The 24115-nt window shown below is 33.7% G+C and overlaps 4 protein-coding genes across 23 annotated transcripts; 3 read left to right on the top strand and 1 right to left on the bottom strand.

The window, feature by feature from the left end:
* Positions 1-829: 829 nt before the first annotated feature.
* LOC140961126 (secoisolariciresinol dehydrogenase-like) lies at positions 830-2131 on the bottom strand. Its single transcript, XM_073419425.1, has 2 exons — positions 1836-2131; positions 830-1750 (listed from the first exon to the last, which is right to left on the bottom strand). The coding sequence occupies exons 1-2, from the start codon at positions 1844-1846 to the stop codon at positions 949-951; spliced, it is 813 nt and encodes a 270-aa protein (XP_073275526.1). The 5' UTR covers positions 1847-2131; the 3' UTR covers positions 830-948.
* Positions 2132-5832: 3701 nt separating this feature from the next.
* On the top strand, positions 5833-9815 carry LOC140971256 (UPF0496 protein At3g19330-like). 18 transcript variants are annotated; one of them, XM_073433419.1, is made up of 6 exons: positions 5834-6194; positions 6767-6835; positions 7297-7376; positions 7478-7610; positions 7767-8844; positions 9444-9815. In XM_073433419.1, exons 4-5 carry the CDS (start codon positions 7523-7525, stop codon positions 8831-8833), a joined length of 1155 nt encoding a protein of 384 aa, XP_073289520.1. In that variant the 5' UTR covers positions 5834-6194; positions 6767-6835; positions 7297-7376; positions 7478-7522; the 3' UTR covers positions 8834-8844; positions 9444-9815. The 18 variants fall into 18 exon arrangements, 17 of the variants coding, with proteins under 17 accessions (XP_073289520.1, XP_073289518.1, XP_073289512.1 ...); XM_073433417.1 differs by having other exon boundaries at positions 6928-7376; XM_073433411.1 differs by adding an exon at positions 6928-6995 and having other exon boundaries at positions 5834-6835.
* An 856-nt stretch (positions 9816-10671) lies between these two features.
* On the top strand, positions 10672-14844 carry LOC140971255 (uncharacterized). Of its 2 annotated transcripts, none has more exons than XM_073433407.1 (4): positions 10672-11120; positions 11232-11800; positions 12710-12832; positions 13222-14844. In XM_073433407.1, the coding sequence occupies exons 2-4, from the start codon at positions 11297-11299 to the stop codon at positions 14530-14532; spliced, it is 1938 nt and encodes a 645-aa protein (XP_073289508.1). In that variant the 5' UTR covers positions 10672-11120; positions 11232-11296; the 3' UTR covers positions 14533-14844. The 2 variants fall into 2 exon arrangements, with proteins under 2 accessions (XP_073289508.1, XP_073289509.1); XM_073433408.1 differs by having other exon boundaries at positions 10673-11058.
* Positions 14845-17445: 2601 nt separating this feature from the next.
* On the top strand, positions 17446-23366 carry LOC140971254 (uncharacterized). Of its 2 annotated transcripts, none has more exons than XM_073433405.1 (10): positions 17446-17916; positions 17990-18179; positions 18288-18421; positions 20384-20496; positions 20751-20874; positions 20956-21111; positions 21379-21534; positions 21617-21696; positions 22237-22286; positions 23042-23366. In XM_073433405.1, exons 1-10 carry the CDS (start codon positions 17524-17526, stop codon positions 23176-23178), a joined length of 1533 nt encoding a protein of 510 aa, XP_073289506.1. In that variant the 5' UTR covers positions 17446-17523; the 3' UTR covers positions 23179-23366. The 2 variants fall into 2 exon arrangements, with proteins under 2 accessions (XP_073289506.1, XP_073289507.1); XM_073433406.1 differs by having other exon boundaries at positions 17525-17916; positions 17995-18179.
* The last annotated feature ends 749 nt before the right edge of the window (positions 23367-24115 follow it).

Here is a 24115-nt window from a genome sequence, read left to right as displayed (position 1 = left end):
TTGTTATGCTTGATCAAAAATGACTTTCTTTGTGGGAGCAATAGTTGTCTGGCGAGATAAATATTAAAAACTTTGAGATTTGGTTTTTTATAATAATTTTTTATCTTATGGTTGTTTAAAAATTCAAAAGAAGATAAAGATAAAGTAAATATTTTATTAGAATATGATTTACAAATTTATTAAAATAGGTTTTAATTATTTTTTTTATTAAATAAAGATAATATTTTTGCAATTTGAGAAGAGTATAAAAAAATATTCAATAACACAAAAGTTAGGATTTCAGAGTCTGTTGATATTAATAAGATAGATAATCTTAGTTCACCTCCCAAATTAATACTTTTGTACTAACTAAAAAAATTATTATTATTTAAAACATTAATATTTTTATATATGATCAAATAGTGTACAATTTTTGACATATTATACATTTATCTCGAATTTTACAAAAACATGCATGATACTTTGATTAAATCAAATTAAATGTCAACTATTAACGAAAACTATCTGTATAATTTGATTACTTTTTTCATCATCTCGGTAATTGCAAACAAAGGGACGTCTATCTTTTAGGGGATACGCTTACTCAAACTATATATGCTCATTGCATTGACTCACAAAAATCCAACTTTGGGATATATTTTCATGCTATATATCCCATTGATTCGTAGAGTGAAGGGGGGCAAAACTTTAGCTACTATTGCCACATACATTATGACATCGAACATGTATGAAAAGTTCCATTATTCCATTAAAGGATTCGAAATCTAAGCTATTGAGAATACATCGACAGTTGAGTAAGCTTTTTATTGCTAAAAACAACAAAATGGGAAAATCAAAACAACGAAATATTTCCAAATGCATTTATGACCAGTAGACACGATTTATTACAGAATACATTAGCAACAATTATTGGAAACAAACAAATAGAAACATGTGATTGGCAGCAAATCAAGAGACAAGCATTTTTTTGTAGGCCTCACGTAGAGCAACATTGGTGAGGCTGTAACCTCCATCAATCACCAAGTTCTGCCCGCTCACATACTTCGACGAGCCACTTCCCAGGAACAGCACAGCCTCGGCCACATCATTGGCATCCACAACTTCCCCTTTCAATGTCGCAATCTCCGAAACAAGCTCCTCCACCTCGCTCTTTCCCATGTCCAGCTCATTCATCAGCATTGGCGACGCAATCCCGAAAGGCGACACACAATTCACTCTGATGCCATACTGCCCCAACTCTATGCACAGATTCTTCGCCAGTCCCACCACCGCGCATTTTGATGCTACGTAAGGATGCGGGACATCTCCATAAGTCACCGAGGCAACACTGGAGGTAAACACGATGCTCCCTTTTTTTGCAGGGATCATTACTCTAGCGGCATGTTTAGCGCACAAGAATGCGCCAAACACATTGGTTTCGAAAACCCTTTTGAGATCTTCGTAATCTGTGCCAATAATTCCTTGACGATTTCTGGAACCTGCGATTCCGGCATTTGCGAACATTATGTCGAGGTTGCCGTGTTTCGAAATGGCAGTGTCCACTGTGGTTTGGACATCGATTTCATCAGTAACGTCACAATGCATGTAGGAAATGTCTTCGGGAGGTCCGATGTCCTGGCACACTTTTTGGCCTAGTTCATCTTGTACATCGGCGATAATGACCTTCGCGCCATTCTGGACGAAAAGCCTCACTGTGGCTTCGCCAATGCCGCTTGCTCCACCGGTTATTATAGCTACTTTGCCCTCTAGCCTGCAAATTAAACCAAAATGTTTTCACTCCTTGTACGTAGAATTTGAATTGGTTATCTAAAACTGAAATGCAGGGATCAGTTTACCTTTTCGTCATTCACATACAGCAAGCAACTAAGCTTTTCTTCGAGTTTGAAATGTGTTTGGGGGCAGTGCTTTTTAATCATGAACTGGTGGTCCTCTCACGTTGCATGCCAAAAACAAGTGGAGCACTTCAGATAAAGATTTTGTCTACACAATATCGGAAAAATTACTCTCGTGTGACATGAACAGAGCTAGATCAATGATCACGGCTTCAACTTTGTATCGGACGAGCTGGGGATCCAAGAGCTAGTTCTAAACTGATCGGGAAAGTGGTTCATATGGTAGCAGACCAAGGGAAATGGATTGGCATCTCTTTCGTTGTGTACTTTTCTTAACAATGATTCTTCCCACTTGGGGTTGTTGTTGGGGTCACGTTTCATATATTTTATTAAATATATTTGAGTTATTAAATAATTAATTATGATTCCCAGGAGATTACTTGTAAAGCGAATATATTATCTCTAATTATTTTATTTTATGCATTACTAAAAAATTAAAATATAATTTATCATCGAGAAAATCTAACATTATATATAACTCAATATAATTGATGTAGTTTTCTTAGAGTTTTGATTATAATTAAATTTCGAATGCGTGATATACGCATAAACTTGGGTTATCACAAGACGTACCAACTTCACCAGATTTTGCTATCATAGGAGAAAACTTATAAAGATATGCAAAAGATGTATATATTCTNAAATTAAAGTTGCAATATTGCGTCGTACTCACATATATATATGTTGTCAAATTTCGTTTTTATTATATTATCTTTCTTGTTTTTATTTTGAATTTTCGTCTTTTTGATGTAGCACCAACAAAATGTTAATGTATATAGTGTCACTCAGAACTCAAGATAAAAAATACTAAAATTATCAAAAAAACTACATGACTAAGATTGAAATTTGACAAAATATGAGAACAAGATCACAGAGAAACGGAAATATAATCAAAATTGTAATTTTATCTTAAATTATTTATTTTATGAATTTCTAAAATTTTGAATTTTTTCCATTAAGTATGATTATTCATAAAACTTTAGCTTCTAGAATTTTGTACGTATTTGATGTAATTTTTGAAAATATAAATACTAAATAAATTGCAAATGCATGATACATACATAAATTTATATAGGATCGAGTATTTATCATTTTATCAAAAAAATAGTCAATAATAAAAGTAAGACTTAAAATATTTAAAATCGTAAAACATCTTGATGGTATACTTTTTAGGCAAAAACTTGTGTGAGACGGTCTCACGGGTCGTATTTGTGAGACCGATATCTTATTTGGGTCATCCATGAAAAAGTATTACTTTTTATGCTAAGAGTATTACTTTTTATTGTGAATATGGGTAGGGTTGACCCGTCTCACAGATTAAGATCCGTGAGACGGTCTCACATGAGACTCACTCTACTTTTTATTAGTTCAAATGACAAGCTTCTAAATATATGTATCAGTGCTTTTCAAATATATATANAGTGGGCACAGGTAATTCATCGATTCAAAGGCGTGCAGGCAAATAATGATACAAACAGCGACTTACACTTTCTGTTCTTGTCTTCTTAATTATCTCCTACAGTCCAAAAAAACTTAATTTATTAAAAATATATTTTTAATTTATTAAGTATAAATTAGAGATTTTATAATTTACAAATTGTAAATTAATTTTTTTTATTTTATTTGTTAGCTATTTTTTATTTATTTAAAACACCTTTATTTTTTATTAATGTTATGATGAAATGTAAAATGGAGATTTTAATAATTTATATAAAATCTAATTAATTGGAAATTTCATTAAATTGTTCCACTTAATTTGTTAATTTATTTTCAATTAAAGGCATATTTATAAAGTAAATGGTGATTTTACTAGTTTATTGAAAAATTATTGATTATAAATTAAATAAAATTGTTTTATTTTATTTTTTAATCTTTTTTTCAATTAATGACACGATTAGTTGGAAACGATTGAATAACATGCGATGAATTTTGTGCAATTACATATTGATGTAATTAGGTAGTTTGATTATTGAATTACATGTGACGTGATTGTGGTGAATGATCAGGGGCCTCGACTATGTGCTCAGGTGAATATTCAAGTTTATATTATATATTATATTAAATTGTGATTTATTACTTAGCAAAAAGGCTATAATAATATGTAATTATACAAGTATGTTTGTATATTTTATTTACACGTAGGACATTGGATGAATAAAACATAGAAGCATAAATTCGATAAACAATCAAATGAGCACTTGATGAGATTTTAACTTAAAAATAATTTTTTTAAATATGATTCAAAATTTTAAATATCAAACAATCTTCTTATATTTTCTATTTATTTTTCAGTATTACAATGACTAAGAATAATAAAATAATATTACTTCTTGGTACGAATAAGTTAATTGATATAATTACAATGACCAAGAATAATAAAATAATATTAATTCTTGATATGAATAAGTTAACTGATATAAGTACAATGATTGACTGAGAAATTTATAAATTATTTTGAATTCCGAGAAACTGATATATGTTTTTACGAAAATGCATCATCAAAGGTTCTACATGGCTCGAACCCTGTGGCGATTGAGACTATCTATGAATTGAAAAGATGAAGATCTCAAAGCATGATGCTATATGATGACATCAATGACGAATGAGCTCTAGAAAAAGCATGATCTTATGAAATATGAAGCTGAAAGTCATACCAATCTAGAAAAGTTTTATGGTGAACAAATTCGTTCTGTACGCTGCAATTTTGTTAGAGAACTATTTTGTACGCATATGAGGGGATGGTCTTAAGTCCAAGGTCATAGATTGAAGATGACAGGTCTGAGGTCTCCATGAGAAACTGGCTAGCCTTGATATGATTTTACAGAAAGAGTTATCGTTGGATATGATACTTCAATCTTTATTTGACTCGTTCAAACTGCTTGTGGTGAACTTCAATATATATAAGATGAAGTGCACACTTTCAAGACTTGACAATAAGTTGACTAATTTTGAGGTTATCCTGAAAGAAGATAAGTTTGTTGTTATTGTTGATGTATTTTTCTTCTGAGGCCAAGAAGAGTTGTGGGTTTAAAACGAGGAAGACAATGGGAAGCGTTCCCAAACCAACAACACAAAAAAGAAACATGCCAATGGATTGATTGTGATGATCAATAGAAAAAAATGTCTCCATTGTGCAAAATATGGACATTGGAGGAGAAACTGCGAAGAATATCACTATCATAAAGATTATGAGTCAGATTAATCTTTGTGTCATATTGTAAAGGATGAATGAATGATTTTATTGTTGGTTCCGGTACTTTGGTAAATGATTTGTATGATTTAAAATTAGCTGATATGCCTATTTACTTTGAACAAATAAGGAAACGTAAGGTTGATAATCTATATTAACCTCTAATTGATTTGGGTAGAACTTATTTAAATTATAATTATATCCTCATTATATAATTTATTGATGAAACTTTTTTTTTTCCTAAATAACCTTTGTTGTAAAAAAATTTAATCATATCTTTATCTATATTTTTAAAATTTTAGATTAAAAGATAACATCAACCCTAATATAAAAATAAGCATTCAACTTATGCAAAGGCACTGTTATGTAATATAAATTTTTTTAAAAAAATACTCCAAAAATAGGTAAGCACTTTGGGTGACCTAGTAGTATCATTGGATTATTAAACACAGTAAAATTTATATAAATTAATAATTTAATGACAATTAAATCTTATTAATTTAGATAGGTATTAATTAAAACGATAAATTAATAATTTATTGTTTTAAAGAGTATTTTTTTTAATTTAGTTAATTATATAAAAAGATATTTGTTTTACCAATATCTGTATGATATTTACCAATAACTTAGTGATTTTATTTGTAAGTAAAAATTGCCATTAATTTTGAACAAGTGTTGGATTACCAAATCCGTCAGCCTAACAAAAAAAAAAGGGCTATTAATTTGTAAACTTGGAACTAAATCAATCTATTAAATGTTTATTAAACAGTAAAAAAAAATGGTACGGTACTCGTACCAGCCGACTCCAAAGCAGGTAGCCCTCACAGTGTGTGGTCTGCTCACCGGCGCGGCCTTCATCTCTGTCGGAACCCACCTATCGTTTGCCAACATCGGGCATCAGCAAGCCCGAGCGCAGGCCCGCAAAGAGTTCGTCAAAGCCCGACTCAGAAAACTTCTTGAAGACTGAATCCTGGATTCGTAACCGACTTACATTTTAACATTTAAATAAACTACAGATATCGGCTTTCATACGCGTAGATCAACAATTCATATGCTATAAACCTTTACGGTGAAAAATTTCGGGACTCATTTTGATTTAAGGATGTTATAAGGTATGTTGGTTCGATTTCTTGTGTGTTGAATGTGGCAAGTCGAAATCTTTTGTGGTGTTCCAGCGGTATGAATATGTTAGGATTTCTTTTGACTTGGTTTTAGTGTTTAAGTTCACGAGCTTAGCTAAAAGTTTCAAGTTCTTAAATACCTTTCACGGCTTTTCATCGTTTGATTTTTTAATTTTGGCTGGTGTAGGAGTATTAGTTTATAAATTTTTTACATGTTAAATACGGAGAAAAATGTGGGTTGTGATGACTGTTGTGCTGCTGTTATTCTCAAGTGAAATTATGTGGTATCAGAAAATTTGATGGAAATTGACTAGGAATCTTGTTCCGAGGACGGATCTACTAATTGGGATGAGGGATGTGACTCGGTGCGGAGGCCATTGAAAATATTTTGTTGTGGGCAAAACTTCTACTTTTCGGAAAGTCATTTATGATTTTCAATATTTTTTTTTTTTGTTTGAAGCAACGGTTGCCAACTCGCCACCTTTGTTCGTCACCTGCTTTCGATCGAGAATTTCCCTCTTCAAAATGTTTTTTTATGTCTAAAATGAGCAATGTTCTAATAGAGCAAGTTCATCCAAGAGAGTGGCTGTATAAGTTGGACAGACTTGGTCTCAGCTTCAGCCTCACTAGAGGTGATTTCACTCACATTGCCAATTATTGTGATCCTTGTGTCAGATATGCGGTATTATGATGTGTTGATACGGTTTCCATGTTCCTCATTCAGACATTGGATTCTAAAACTTGGTCTGCTCCGGCTCCCTTAAACTTTAGCTACGTGCCCATTGATCGATGGCAATTTTTGCCTGTAACTTGAGTTGTTTTGCATTTAGAAGTGAACCTCTATATAGCCTTATTGGCTGGTATCAATTTTGCTACTTTTTGGTGAAATATTTAGAATTACCTATTACCTAGCAAGTGAACTTGTATGATGGAGTGAAAAATTGGTTATATTTGTTTTGTGCACTAAATCTTTTGTCACTAGAATGGGACAAGAAAACACTTTCCTGTTTGGTTACTAATATGTAATGCATTTGCCGCATTTTGATTTTGATTATGTATTCAAAAGCAGTGATTTTATCATATTGGTTTTCAGGTGTAGATATCATTCATCAGCTCTATTAGTTTGGCTATCTTGTCATATGTATCACATGGACTTCTTCTCTGTCACTTGACGTAAGGTTATAGGAAGAATATTGAGCGCTCGGGATTAGATTTTCCTTTGTTGTGTCTGGTTATTCTGTTTGGTCGGATTACTAAATCCATTTGTTGCGCAGAAATGAATCTTCATTCTACAAACCTGCAGCAAAGGACAGAGTTCAATGCTTTCTTGTTCAAGACAACCGCCGTCGCCGCCACCTCCACGACCGCCTACAGAAAATAATCATATTTCATCTCCGGCTTGTCAAGGTACAGTTCTGATTTATTAAAGAAAATATAAGAGCAATATAATAGAAATCAAGTCCTGCTTGAACTGTCAGTAAATGCAGCACCAAAAGTAAAAGAAAGCTCCAATTGGGATTCTCTGTTCCTGCCCATTATTCTATACCATTTTTTTGTATTCAGGTTGCTCTGCAGATAGTACACCAACATCAAGTGTCCAACTCTCCCCCACTGTTAACCTCAGTCGAGAATACACACTTGCGATTAAAACATTTTCTTATAATGAGATTCGAAGAGTATTTGACCGCAATAGCTCTTTTGATCGATATGTTGGCATAGAACATGTGGAATACTTCGAGGAACCTCCTTTGTTGGAACAAATTCTTCGACCAAGCCACGAGCATGTTATAGAGACACTTTCACTGATTCAGCCCAACCCCCTTACTGAACTCATTACCACCTACTTTGAACACAGTGAAAATACATCTTGTTTATGCCTCCTTCTCTATCGGAGTGTACACAAAGCTCGCCTCCTCTATACCCCTATTCATAACTTCCTTGACGACCTCCCTCTCGAGTTTAATTCTAATTCCTACTCCCTCTCTCATTCCCAATTTAACTTGGGATTTAAAATCTTTCTCGAATTTTACCACCTCGAAAACCCCTTCTCTCCTGATTTCTTCAACTTCGACAATATCCATCAAGGCTTCTCTGAGCTCAAAGATCAGCTCAATCAACGGCTCAAGAAGTCACAGTCGAGGGTCCATCTTATCCGTAACTGCTCTACTGGATCCGCCTTGTGTATGATTGCAGTAGGTGTTGGAGTTGCCGTATCGGCTATAGCAATAGCTAGCCATGCCCTTATTGCTCTTGTTGCAGGCCCGATATGCCCTGCAATTCTTACATCTTATGTGACTAAGAAGGAAATGGTCCACCTAGCTCAACTGGATGCTGCAGCAAAGGGAGCTTATTTCCTTCTCAATGATCTAGACACTATAGATCGTCTTGTGGATCGTTTATATACTGCTCTTGAGAATGACAAGCTAATGGTCCACATGGCTCTGGAGAGAGGTGTGGACCGGTATCGGGTCCAGGAGGTGTCGAAACAGTTTTGGAGAAACCGTGCAAATATTCTGCGGCAGCTAGTAGATCTCGAGGAGCATTTGTTCCTTTGTTTTGCCGCTATTAATCGAGCCAGGTCCCTTCTCTTCCATGAGATCCATCTGCAGCAAAATCATCATCCTGGCTGATTTGTCACCAAGTAAGCTGATTCCTGTTGGAGCATTAAGACTTTCATAGGATCATATCCATACAATAACTCATGCTTCTGCAGGTGTTACAAGAAACCTGACATACACATAGTGGTTCAAGTGAAAGGAATCAAACTGAATAATCCTCTTATTTTCATATTCGATGTTGAGCTGGAACCTTTTTAACCTATTTGTAGATCGGTATGAATCTAGAAAAATTTACCATTTTGAGCTGAAAATTCAACTCAAAAGAAAGTTATATTTTGAGCTCGATGCATTTGGTTGTCAGGCTCTAGTAAGTATGGCTCGAATTATTGTACCATCAATCAGGTTCTTGTAACTATAAATATGTATTTACAAATATTAATTATTATAGCTCGCAAGTAGCTCGTTTTTTACCGAATCAAATATTGTAGGCTTAGAGTCCAACTCCAGATATATCATGAGGTTTGAGTTCAATAATATTGAATTTGAGTACAATATTCTTCACACAGGCTCCAACAGTTAGTTGAGTCTGCTTGATTCATTTTCACCCTATACCAACACATGGATTTGCCCACACTCGCCCATACATTTACTATGGCTTGCTCTAATGCCTTTGCTTGTTCAGGTTGGACGATTTTCACCCGATGGAATCGTCGAGGAGGAAACAAAATTCATTGATATTGGCATCCACAACCTGCTGCAAGAAGCTGTATGGCCTGAAGCCTATTATGGCTCTTGCTGTTTTGAATATGTGGTTAACGGTTGTAATATGAAATAAAGGAGTGGCATTTTGAGCATTTTCTCACCAATATTGGATCATAGATTTCTTACCTTGACCTTTTCTCTCTGTTGATATATAGAAGTCAAGGTTCATGTCAGGTTTTGGAGATCCCTTTTTTTCCCCAGAAAATGGACTGAATAATCATCTGATTGTCTTTGTTAATTTTAATCTATCACGATGTATTACTGATTTTTGAATGGAACAAGATCTTTTACTTGTTATGCTCAATCGAGAAGCTCTCTTTGAGCTCGGGGGCGATCGTCAGGTAACTGTTGAAGGATAAATAAGTATATGTTTGTTTGAATAAATTAGTAGATAAGAAAGGGTCTTACTTGTGGGTATTTTGTTTCAACTTCTTTAGAGATGGATAATTTTTACATGTTGCGTGTTGACTTTACAAGACAGTACTTAAGGTTAGAAGCTGTAATATCTAACGAGTTGCCATTTAGATTCAGCCTCTTATTTTAGTGTTTTTGAAAGTGTATGTTGTTTTATAAAGTGCAAATAGTATAATTCAAATATATTAAATCAATTAACAGACCGTTATTAGATTAGGTATATATATCAACTTTCATAAAAATATGATGAGTTTAAATTTCTAATGATATTGAAATAATTGGAGAAACATTCTTAACGTAGCATAAACTAATATCTTGTATAACTTAGTAATTTGTGTGAATTAGACACATAATGTTGACTTTGATATAGATTAGAGTGGATGAAATGGGAGTAGCGAGCACTTATCGTTTTTAAAAAAAAAATTTATAGATCAAAGTTATTATTCAATTCAAATCGTTAAAAATAATGCACAATCTGAATATCATCTATAATTCGCACTCTTAGCATGGAATCTCTGTGTTCCTGTGATGATATATATAATCAACAGTTATGATTTGACTAAACCTAAACTGTATTCATCAATAAAACTATGAAGTTTAATTTAACATTCTTTATTTATTCCCAGACACGGATATGATTTAGACTAATCCAACAAAGTTAAACAAGGAAAAAGACATTCTGGCACTCATTTTCGGACACGTAGTCACTTTTGACCTCAATTCACCTCCCGCTTCGTCGGCATGTACCACGTGCTGCGTTCACAGTACTGTGAGTGCACAGGGAAATGGAGTCTCGAATCAAGAATTGTGCTCTTCTTCTTTTCCGCATCATTTCGAATAATGACATATCCAATGATCCCCACATCCTCCTCGTTTTTAATTCCTCTATTATATTCAATTGGTTTAATATCCATTCTAAACCACAATTCTAGCTGTAAAGATTCTGAACCCAACCCATTTCGTACCCACTGAGAATTTATGCTGACCGGCCTTAATTTAAGTCTATCTCAATCTGCTGTACTTTTCTTACATTAGATTATCAAAAGAAGGTAACAATCAGACCACGTGACTCACGATGTTGATGGAAATGTAATGCCGAGGTTTTGCCATGACCAAGAATTGTAAGATCTCTTTTTCTTGGTTAATTATAATGTAATGCCAAGGTTTTCCATGACCAAAATTTGTAAGATCTCTTTTTCTTGGTTATTTGATTGTAATTCTGATTTGGGTCTTTAGTATCTTCGGATTTTGTGCTTATTCCCTCACGAGATTCAATTTTTACTTGCGGGGACAGGTAAGGACATTGAAGCCGAAAGTTTAAATCTTGATCTGCTTGTAGTTTTAAGTAAACAGTGAAAAATGCCGAGGCAAGGGCGTAGAGGTGCGATAATGGAGGGACGGCTAGTGCCCACCAAGATCCGGAAAAGGGGATGCTCATCCTCTTCATCTACATCTTCAAGAGTTCATAATTACAGATTGAATAAGCGAGCCATTTTGGTGGGAAAGAATCGAGCCGGGGTCGGTATCGGGCATGGAGGATCCAGATCCACCACGCCAGTGCCCGTATGGAGAACTACCCCTTTGAGGAGCGGCATTGAGTCTCCAAAATATTCTCACAGTGCAAAGTCCACCCAGCCTGTATCAGCAAGAAGGCTTGCTGCCACCCTGTGGGGAATGAATGATATGCCTTCCCCGAAAATGAGTGAGAATAATTTGGAGACGATAAAGCAGCATCGGAAGACGGATGGAGTAAAGACGGTATCTAAGAGGGAAAAAATGCAGCCTGGATGGGGGTTGCGCTTGGGATCACGATATTTGCCGCCACATTTGTTGGATCCGTCACACAGCCCGACAATTTCGGAGGTGGGATGCTGATACTGTGCTTTTTACACCTTAAATGTATGTTAATTTGATTTGGATGTTCGTTTCTTGAAGGTTTATATAAGTAGAAAACAACATTGTGGCGTGTAAGGTGATATGTTCTGCATGTTGTGATTCTTCAGATCCCTGCTCACAGGTTCTGGATCAAATTATGATTTCATTAGTGTTTCTGGATTTATTGAAAACATAGGACCTCTTTTCATTTTATAAGTTTGATTTCTGTTTAGTCTAAAGAAGGAAGAAAGAATTTTTGTTTGCGAGTGGATTGCCATAGCTTGGAGATGACTCCCGTGTTTAGCTAGGTTCGAGCTACTCCCTTATTTCCACACAATTGTGATGGTAAATTTGCTCGATGCTGTTTCAATGATCGGTTATGTGATGTGTTTTTTTAACTGATTTTTGCATTGGATTCGAATATGAATTGTCGAGGAAACTATCAGCTGGATGTTTGCTTGATTACACAAACCTTTGGCCATCATATCGATTTTTCTGTGTGGTCATAAAATTTGTTGAGGAGCTGCATTCTTGTGTAATTGTTTATGTGGCACTGCAATTGAAATACGATGTTGGGCTAAAACGATTTCAAAGATCTGAATTTCGCCATCACCATCAATTATATAGTTTTTGGTATGTCGAAAAACTTTTGGGTCTAAAATGTCAACTTGATTGGGTTCCCATGTTTCCATGCCTCAAATGGCCTCATGCCTATTTCTAGTGGGCCGAAGAAGAAATAATGCCTGTTTCATTAAGTTTATGCTCTTCAGAGGATACTGTAAATGTCAAATTTGGACAGGTTGTATTTAACTTTAATTCCCCGTCCTTGTTTTGTTGGTTTTATGCTCTTCAATTTACAATATTATGTTGAAATGAATTTTCTTTCTTTTTTTTTAGAAAATTGATCGATTTGGATCGTGTAGTCATCAGAAAAGGACCCCGACAATTTCACAAAGGCTCAGGTCCATAGACCAAAATGTGGGAGCTCTTGATTCTATTAGCAATGCTAGTTTCATGGAGGTAAGGATTTTTCCAGCCTGATAATTGATATTTAGTTCGCATATGGATTGGAGGATTTGGATTTTATTAGTATTTGAAGGAAAGACTTGAAATGACTTCATATTTTACATAATTTTGCAATCCACTCCCGTGCTTCAAAAAAAATAACTAGTTGTGGTTTTATAATCCTTGCCGAATGGGTTTATCCAAATAAATCAATGGATCTGTTATTATGCATTTGAAATCCTTAACTTCCAATCCATTAATCCAAAAACAATCGAATATCAAGAATTTTCGCATCTCCAGTTATAGTTATACTTTTCTTGTCCCTTTTGCTCCTGTTTATGTGGAACCCACATAAGGCTTTTGAAAATTCTATTGGAACATTCACATGTAAGGATGAATTTCAGATAGAGAATCAATCCCGAGCCCTGATTTCAAGTGGATCAGGCAGTGGTAATAGGAACGGTTTAAAGGATGCAAGTAATGCTCTGACCACTTCTAAAGAGCTCTTAAAAATCATCAACCGAATCTGGGCTCGTGCAGATCCACCTTCATCTAGCATGTCTCTAATCTCAGCCCTTCATGCTGAGCTTGAGAGAGCTCGTCTTCAAGTCAATCACTTCATCCAAGAATATCGCTCTGATAAAAGAGAGGTAAACCATCTCATTAAGTGTTTTGCTGAAGAAAAGGCATCATGGAAAAGTAAAGAACAGCAAGCTGTGGACGCTGCGGTTGAATCTATTGCTGGTGAACTAAAGATAGAGCGAAAGTTAAGGAGGCGACTCGAGAGCTTGAATAAAAAGCTTGGGAAAGAATTAGCGGAGACTAAGGCATCATTCTTGAAGGCAGCTGAAGAGCTGGAAAGTGAGAAACGAGCTAGAGAAATTACAGAACAAGTGTGTGATGAATTGGCTCGGAATATTGACGAGGAGAGGGCTGAAGTAGAAATGCTAAAACGGGATTCTGTTAAATCATTTGAGTCTAAGCATCAATTGGAGGAGAAAAGTTCTGCCATTAAGAAGCTAAGGAAACAATTGGAAGGTTTCCTAGGAACAAAACGAGACAAAGAAGTTGAGAATGGGACGTATTTGAGTAAGACTAAAGCTGGTTCTCATCAGAATGAGCATGAAGAAGGAAATGGAGTACTTGAAGATCTTACAGAGAGTAAAGAAGACACAGGAGACAGTGATCTTCATTCTACTGAATTGAACACGGATAATAATAACAATAATAAAGGGTACAAGTGGGTTCGTGGCTCTGCTGTCGATCGTGAGTCTAGGAAATTGGTAGTTAAGGATGAAATCATGATTCGAAATTCTGTCTCTGGGCATGTTGCTTGGAAGAGTGGTTCTATCCAAAGGAGTGTGTCGGATTGTGTTGAATCTGCCATTCAAGATGCGAGAGGTCCATACTTGGGTGAAGGTGTAGACAGGGCAAGATATCTACTCGACAAACAAGCTCAAAACAGAAGCCATCTTGATGATACTTATAGACACAAATCTAGCAAGGGTCTCAAAGCTCACACACTATCAAGTTCTAAGTTACCACTGGCCAGAGACTATCACTGTTTATCCGAGCAAAATGAGCAACCATGGTCTTTGCGGGATCCTTACTCTACGATTCAGGAAAAATCACATGCCATTCAAATGACGAGTTCAAAATCAAGAATGGCAGATGCCAGAGGGGAAAGCCAGAGTACTAGAAGATCCAAACGGTGATTTTTTCTGCTGTATCACGTCTTCCGAGACTACTCAAGAATTCAAACAATTTTAAAATTCTTGAGGGTGTTACATTCTTGTTCACGAAGTTGACATCTATTTGGTTCTTTAAAAACAATGGATAACTTCCATAGCTATCCATTACTCTCCTCATGTACTCAATCTACCTCAACTATTTGTATTACTGCTGAAACTATGGACGAAAAAAGCCATTTTGTAGGAAGTTATGCTAATTTAAGTGTGGAAAATGGTGGTTGTACATAAGCATATATTGAAAACAAGTTGGGCTGTTTTAGTAGTTTTCTGTAATCACTTGCTGAGCCTCGCTTTCTAGCCGATCATGGTCCCCATTTTTACTCGTCTGGACTCTCTGAAACAACATAAGCACAAGTTATATTTTACATTGTCATTATAGCATCAAAGTAATGCTTATTTCTAACTTAGAGCAGTTCAAGAACTGAAACCCTGAGGTTGCCTCCTACGAAGACAGAATGTGTTTCTTGGTATCTGTGCTGTATATAACGCAAAAAAGATCCTTAGGTTTAACCTTTTCTACTTTTCAAATAATAAAGGTTTAATCTTTTCTACTTTTCCTATAATATAACTATCTTTTATTATGGGATAATATCATCTTAATCCCTCTTATTTGTAATGTATCAGAAAAATTTTGAATACGGATTTGAACGTTTTTTTTATCCCCGCCGTTGGTTGTCAATAAGAAAATGAATACATATGCCTGGTTCTCCAGCAAAATGGAATATTAATCTGAATATGATCATTAATTTTTGGGTTACTTACATAAATCTTGATATTGCTAAAAATTTTCATGCAAAAAGTGATCTTTTTAACTCTTCGTGTTTTCAAATATTGATCATATACATTTTTATATTTCAAATCTTGAGCACATGTATCCTTGTACATACTTGTTTTCAGGGGTATGTATGCTTAATATTTAAAAACACAGGAGTTTTCAGAAATATCGGGATTTCACAGAGTATAATATATGAATTTTTCTCTCAATTTGTTTTTGTCCCCATTGTTTGGAATCAAATGAATTTTGGCCCCTCTTCCTTGGAATTTGTTTTGGTTTAACATCGAGGACCAAATGTGTAAATTTAATTAGTTGTGGGGCTTTTAAACACATCTCAAACAAAAAAGGACTGACCTCAAATAATAGGAACGATGAACTTAATCAACCCTCTTCTTAACTTCATACGTTAATAATTTTTTTTTTTAAAAAAATCAGTGTAAATTTATTAAAACGATCCATAATAATAATAAAAAATATTTTAATTTCTTTCTAATATGTACAATTTTTTAAAAAATTCTCTTCGCTTTAATTTTGATCGTGAAATATTAAAAGTATATAAATTTATACTTAAGATCATTTTTATTCCACACAAGCATGCCAAACTCGATTATGTTAACATATTAAATTGAGATATCATAAAAGATTCAAAAAAATTAGGATAATTTAGTCCATGTATCAAGCTTTATAAAGAAAAAAAANAAAAATTTATTATTATTGATGGGATTGGTCTGCTTAACTTGAACAGTAGATTAAATGTAATGTTTCAATCATTGTCCATTTTTATGATGAAAATTAATACAATAAAAATAAAGAATCCCTACATTTTGAAAGTGGCCACATTTTTGCTATAGGCATATTTGTGATATTTAGGAAGAAAAAAAAACTTTAAGGTAGCTATTGATGTTACTTTATGTGTCTCCACACACAATTAATTTTATGCTAATAATTTTCTTTTTGAGTATCACGAGCTTTGTTCTTACAATGAAATCCTCGTTAATTTCTAGTTTGGATGCGCTGCACGCAATATTATGTGTGATCAACATGATCCAACGATTCTACTATGTACAATATCATGTTGTATATAGTAGAATATCAAAACTCATTAATTACACATGCATTACATTAACAAACATATGTGGATGTATTTGGGGAGGAAAAGAGAAATTTAGTTAATTTTCAGCAATAAATCTATATTTTAAAGAATTGTTTCATAAAAAGATATTTTTTAATTTAAAAAACGATCGTGTTAAGAACCATATGTGTATATAACCTACTTAAATTTTTAAAAAAACAACTGTCCCGTGTATGGTACAAAGTGTTTTTGGAAATGAGATAGTAATTAAAAAACAAAAATTTGATTGTAAGATGTTTTATCAAAATTTATAGAATAGAATAATTTAAATATTTTTAAATCATATAGTCAAATACCACGGTTCGATCGTTTTCCTAGAAGATGTCAATTATTGCATCCCAACAATCTTCATCTTAATAATTGCATTTATTACAATCCATGATAATCGAACTCATGATCTTGGATCTAATACTAATAGTAGGTCGAGCGCTTGCCGTTTTATTAAAAGCAATAATCAATTGTTACAACATAATTTCAATCTTTTAAACAGCACAACTGTTCAAATATCATGTTTCGATTGTTCCTCTGGTAGGGACAATTATACCACTTCAACAATAATAAACCAAAATAATTATTAAATGAGGTTTATATTTACTGTCTATCTAAAGAACAATTTAGTCTTATTATAATAACGTGTTCTTCCTGCTTTTTCTTTTAATTTTTATCTATTTTATTCGTAATGTTGATACGAAGTTTGATATTGTGGGTATAATATCGAATATTATTTACATAACTTTTATTATAATTAATATATTGATGTCATGTCAACACTCCAATTAAAAAATATTGAAAGTAAAAAAGAAAAACCCAAAACTTGAGAATGCATGACAATTTTTGTAACTTTTCCTAATTATTTAGACAAAATATTTTCCTTTTTCTAAAAAGAATTCTCCCTTTCCAATCCGCCAATTCGATGCCACGCTACCGACAAGTCAACTTTTCAAAGCTACCAATGCCTAACTTTTGAGTTGTAGACTTCTCAAAAAACACACTCTTCCCCACACTAAAACACGAAGGCCTGCTCAGGCCAAATACTCCATCCACACAGATGCAAGAACCAAAGACACTCACTCTACTGTTCTTCACATGTTCACTCTCCCTTCTGATCTTTTCACCTTCTTCCGCCATAGCAAATCTCAAACATGGCTTCCCTTCTTCAATCATCCAGCCAGAACACCTCAATCTCGCCACCGAAACCACTAATCTTTACACAGAGAAGTTCTACTCCCAAATACTCGATCACTTCAACTACAATCCTCAGAGCTACCAGACCTTCCAGCAAAGGTATTTGATCAATGAAAAGCACTGGGGTGGAGCTAAGAACAACTCTCCCATCTTCGTTTACACCGGAAACGAAGGCGACATCGAATGGTTCGCTCAGAACACCGGTTTCATGTTCGAAATTGCTCCACGTTTTCGAGCACTCTTGGTTTTCATTGAGGTAAAAAATCAAGAATTTTTCCTGTTTCCGAACGGTGACATATATATATTCATGCATAATTCCATGTTTTCAGCACAGATTTTATGGGAAATCCATGCCTTACGGGGGGAGTAAAGAAACAGCGTATTCGAATTCGACAACGCTCGGCTATCTATCCTCAACACAGGCATTGGCAGATTATGCAACCCTGATTATTGATCTGAAGAAGAATTTGACAGCAACTGACTCTCCTGTGGTGGTGTTCGGGGGTTCCTATGGTGGAAGTATGACACTTATCTTGAATTCTTATTTGATCTGTTTTTGGGATTTGGAAACTACACATGGGTGTTGTTAAATTAAATATTGAATAATTCTTTGTGATTTTTTGGCAGTGTTGGCAGCATGGTTTAGACTGAAATATCCTCATGTTGCTATCGGGGCATTGTCATCTTCGGCACCAATCCTCAACTTTGATAACATCACCTCTGCTTATAGTTTCAACGATATCATCACTCAAGACTTTAGGGTAAGGCTCTTTGATTCCTTTTAATTCAAAGACTTCATTTTGCATTGTTTATTATTTCCATTCTGTTACACTAGGAGTATTCTATGTGCATTTTATACAAAATTTGGCACCAATATCTTAATTCAAAAAAATAAATAAATAAATTTGATTGACCTGACATTTTTTTTTTAAAATTCAAATGTTCGTGCGAGAATTTTATATAAAAAAACATCAGAACTAACACTCTTGATGTAACATAGAATGACCACATTATATGATACGCAAGAGTATTTAATAACTACATAAAATATACAACAAATGACTTTTCAAATTATTTTTAGGTAGTCAAATTTTTGTTTCAGATGAGTTGGTTTCTTTTATATATTTAGGTTTTTTCCGCTAAAAAATAATCTGATATCATGCGCTAATAAAAGACTAAAATTACAAAAGAAAACAACTTATTACACTGATATGGAACTTTCGATGATTTTGAGGGTCAAATGCATTTTTTTTTCGTGAAATGTGATATGAAATAGCAGTCTGCAGAAAATACTAGAACGTAGAGGACCCACGTGAATTTTGTATAACAATATCGTATCTATATAGGTTTCTCCTGATTCACGGTGATTTCGAGCTTTATCCCATATTATATATTCACTTCAACCCAACATGAGGGGCGTAACGAGCCAAGTCCCCCAAAAAGTCATTGTTTCCTATTGAATAAGTTTAAATTATTTTTTCGAAGTTCGTGACGTTTAATATTTTATTAATATTATATTATATATTAAATTAGAATCTTTCGACCTAAATTCGAACTTGCACTCAAATTCAAGTAGAACGCGAGAAAAAAATATCCAAGCTTCGAATTCGAACTCAAATAAAACTAATTTCGAGTTCACACCATACACAGTACCTTAAAAATTGTATTAAGAGGATATTTGAGTATATATATATATATATATGCCTATTCAATCATAAAAGATACATCCCATGTGCGATTTAGACTATTTGAGCGGTACTGGTCATTAGGTCAAAAATGTCATATTCAAGATTGAAAGCAACCTTAGTTGAGTATCCAATGGTTCTAAATGCATTGCATGAAACGATAAAATTAAGTGGATCCTCGGGGACCATATATGGAAACGGATTTGAACCATTGTTAATCCATCGCAAAGCATAATTAAATACAGATTACCCATTAACCTGAGTATTTTTGTCCTGATAAAATAAAATATATCGTCACAAAATAAAAATAAATGATGGATAAGCGATGATATTTCCCAACCTGAGTATTTTTTGTCCCGATAAAATTTTACAGCAATTTTTTTTTTATTGAGCTCTTAATTTGGAATCGTTCGGAAGCAAGCTTTTATTTGGCAAAAAGGACTCCATTGTTCATTGAATTTTTGAATTGTTGTTTTCACATAAAATGCAAGACAACTTCATTCATTTATGGTTACATTTTTGACAATTCTTCTCTTTCAATTGAGCCTGTTGTTTTTTATCCTTCTGGCTTTCGAAGAGCTGTTAATTATTGTTCAATAATCGAGGTGTCCAAAAATATTTGATATCTGGGAGTCAGGGGCAGCTCTAGAGTCAAAATTTCGTGTTAGAGAACAAAACTAAATGAAATGTTTGTCAAACCGCACTTACTGACCACTATCTGGATTAATGTCCACCAAAAGCTTATAAATAATCTCAAACACTAGGGTAACTTAGGAAGATTGGTTTTGAAATCAGTCCTGTAAATTAGTTCATATCAAATTTTGGTTTTCTGCCAAAATTCGGTTTTAGTACAATATTTAGGTTCTTTTATACATGTAATCCGATTTCTGACGGAGTACTTCTGTGATATTCTATATGTCAGCAATCTCATGAAACATGTCAGCATTTTATGGCACACAACCAAAAATTTAAGTTGAAATCATAAACCTGATATTCACTTCCTACCTAGCTCTTACTATATATATATTTGAAAAATAGAGTGAGAGTGAGAATTGTTACAAAGTGATCAAAGGATCATGGCAAGAAATCCAAGACACGGCAACAAAACCAGGCGGGTTGGAAACACTCCGAAAGTCATTCAGAATATGCAAGTAAGAACACTAATAACGATCATATGTTCTATTTCAGTACGAAATCCTTTGCTAGCTCCAATTCACATATATATGTTTTACTTCACAAATATACATGGATATAATCACGTGTAAGATATATTCGTGGAACAACAAAAATTAAGCCTCAATTATACTATATACATTTGCGAATTGGAGCATAAGAATTATATTTCATTTTGGTGAGTTTCACGAAGATCACTTAATTAACAATCATATGCTTTTGTTCCCCACAGAAATTATATATCTGCAGGATCTCTGGAAAGCTGGATCGGTACAGCTCTCACTTACACAGCCATGACGGATTATCCCACGCCCACCAATTTCCTCAATCCATTGCCTGCTTATCCAGTCAAACAGGTAAACATTTACACACACACACACACACATATATATATAATGAGGAAGAAAATTGTCAATTTAATGGTGGATTAATTGCAGATGTGCAAAGCGATTGATGATCCTAGACTGGGGAACAACACGTTTGAGAAAGTATATGCTGCGGTGAATATCTACTACAATTACACTGGTAATGCCACGTGTTTCGACCTGAACGATGATTCGGATCCCCACGGGCTCGGCGGTTGGACATGGCAGGTAGAGGAGTATGTTCTGTCTCGTGGAATTTTTTCATGATACACCAGCAGCGACATTATTTTCTTTATGACAACGAACACGACACCAGTTGGATTATATGATTCTCATATAATTTTTTTTTTATAAATTTAACAATCCTTTCTTACAAAAACTAAAATGTTGTAAACCTTTTCATAGATTGATCTTTCCCGTGGTTAGATATTTCCCTTCCTTAGTGGGTTTAAATTAACTTTAAAAAAATATGCACATCGTCTTGTTGAACTCCAGGCATGTACAGAGATGATTTTGCTAACAGATGGGAACACGGAAGATAGTATATTTCCAGCCTCAAACTACAGCTACAGCGATCTAATCGAATACTGCAAATATAAGTACGATATCGATCCCAGGCCGGATTGGGTTCCCATCGAATTCGGAGGCCACGTGAGTATCCTGGCCAAACTTAACGAAAAAAAATTGTTTTGTTTTTTTTTTCCTTAACTTATGCGGTGCATCGATTCTATAGCATATTCACAGAGTTCTGAAGCGATTCGGAAGCAATATCATATTCTTTAATGGACTTAGGGATCCATGGAGTGGTGGAGGGTAATTTTGTTTCTCTCTCGCACTCTACTTGTGCATACATGTGCTCTATGCTGGCTAGTTATTTTAATCGTTGTATGTATTATTGCATTATAGGGTGATATTTTGAAAAACACAAAAACTTATATAAGCCCGCATGATCAACTTTGTAATGTGGATTTTCGACTCGATCCAACTCACAAAAAGTATTAATTTTTATGTTCAATGTATAATTTATCACTGCAAAAGTATAATTTTTTTATGTCCAAAATATTAATTTCATTATAAAAATATCAGTTTTTTGTCAATTATGTTATAAAAAAATATTGTGTATTACATGTTAATTTGAGTGAAAGTTATTAATTTTTATATTAAAAATATTACTTTTACTGTAAGTATGGACATAGTCGACCCATTTCCTGGAGAGACTTTTTAGTGAGACAGAGGTCATTTTTCAAAAAAAAAAATGTTATGGATGGATTGATGGTTATTTTTTTTTAGATTAGATCTTCATGCATTAAATGAAATAAAGTAAATAAATAAATCCATCTCCTCTAATGGCAGGGTGTTGAAGGATATATCTAAGACTATAGTTGCTATTGTAGAGAAAAAAGGTTAGTATACTTACACTTATACAAGGTTTCGAATTTTAATTATGATTCTCAAATTTTGGTTTAATTACTTTTTCCGTCTTATTTACCGAAAGGTCATCCAACTTATCATTTTTAGAAATTAACAGAATGAGGATCAAATTGGTTTTAGTCCAAACCAATAGGGACCAAAACAGCTTTGATCCCAAACAATGGAGACGAAAACCTATGATTTCGCCCGAGAACGAACGTGTTCCTTTTCCTTAGTTTTTAACTATGAATTAACGTTAGGGAATAAAATAAAACCTTTTTCACGACGCATCATAAATAAGAGAGACCAAAATAGAACAATAACAATGAAAAAAAGTAATCAAATCTCAGAATTTTTTTCATTTAATTTAGTGTATGAGTCCATGTATCTTTGGGTACATGTTTGTTTTATGATAAATGATGTTTCATTTAGAAACATAATTCATAAAATTTTAATAAATCATTATTTTTTTAATATATTTGGCTAGCAGGTTTATGCTAGGAAATAATCGATTTAATCATCTGCGTCGTAATGTTTTCTGTTTTATCATATAACTTCATATAACTTGTCAATGTTCTGTTATAGTTTTGTAATTTTGTCTTTTTTTGGTTTTTTTGAACATTGACATGACACCGGAATATAGTGATGTAGAACTTTGACAAATTAGAATATAAAAAAAATTGATTCTTTTAATTGATTGGTGCTATGATTGAGTTGATCGATCTTGATATATATGATAATTGGTTAGGTGCGCATCATGTGGACCTTAGATTCTCAACGAGTGAAGATCCAGAGTGGCTGAAACATGTGAGGAAAAGAGAAGTCAATATAATATCAAAGTGGATCTCTCAGTATTATCACACTCTGGCTGATCTTTCTTCTTAATCAATGCGTTTGTTTGTATTACTTAATTTTGTACGTACACACACCAAATCAACTTCATTCTAAATCCTTGATCAGGAACCTCACGAAAATTGGCTTCGATTAGACACTGAATAATTCTTCCGAGCTGAGGTAATTGTATGGATAAGTGGTGTTTATTATTTGGTCGGGTCGGGTTTTATTCTAACTTCGATTCGAAATAATTATAAGTATTGATGTGATAACATGCATTTATTCCTTTTAATCACAAAACTGCTAACATTAATGTACGTTATTGATGTGTGTGTTTCATTTTGACTAAATGAATTAATTGTTATATATATTAGAATATAGGAAAACTTATTTTTTGTTTTTTTTACCATTTTGTTCAACTATTTTCTCAAAATTGAATTCGATTCTTGTATTTTTCAATTTTTTTTTAAAAATTTTGCTTTTATTTTACAATTTCAGTCATTTTTTTTTATAGGAATACTTTATATAATAGAAGACATAATCAATAATATTTGCATTAGTTTGAGGAAATGTGTATGCAATACTATTTATCGGGTTTCAACTTTCAATAAATATTTCTCCATTGATCTTCTTAGGTCCCCGACTGGGGTAAAATGACTCTGTCACCCTTCAAACATAGTTTATAATATAAATATATAGCCACTTTTTTGNGTTATACAAGTTTTTGTCTTAAAAATAAACATCTAAATTATAAACTTAATTTATTATTTTAAAATAAAAATACATACCTTTAAAATAAAAAAATTAAAAAATAAACAGATTCGGTTAATTGTGCTTAAACGTGTTTTTCTGCTTTTTTTGAAGTGAGCGCACGCTTAAACGGACTTTTTAGAGCACTGGTTCCCATAATTGATCTTCTTAGGTCCCCCGGCTGGGGTAAAATGACTCTGTCACCCTTCAACCATATTTTATTTTATAATATAAATAT

The sequence above is a fragment of the Primulina huaijiensis genome, chromosome 2, assembly GCF_012295235.1.
Source record: "Primulina huaijiensis isolate GDHJ02 chromosome 2, ASM1229523v2, whole genome shotgun sequence".
Taxonomy (NCBI): Eukaryota; Viridiplantae; Streptophyta; class Magnoliopsida; order Lamiales; family Gesneriaceae; genus Primulina; species Primulina huaijiensis.
Note: the sequence above shows the minus strand (reverse complement) of the source record. Positions and strands in the feature narration are given on the sequence as shown.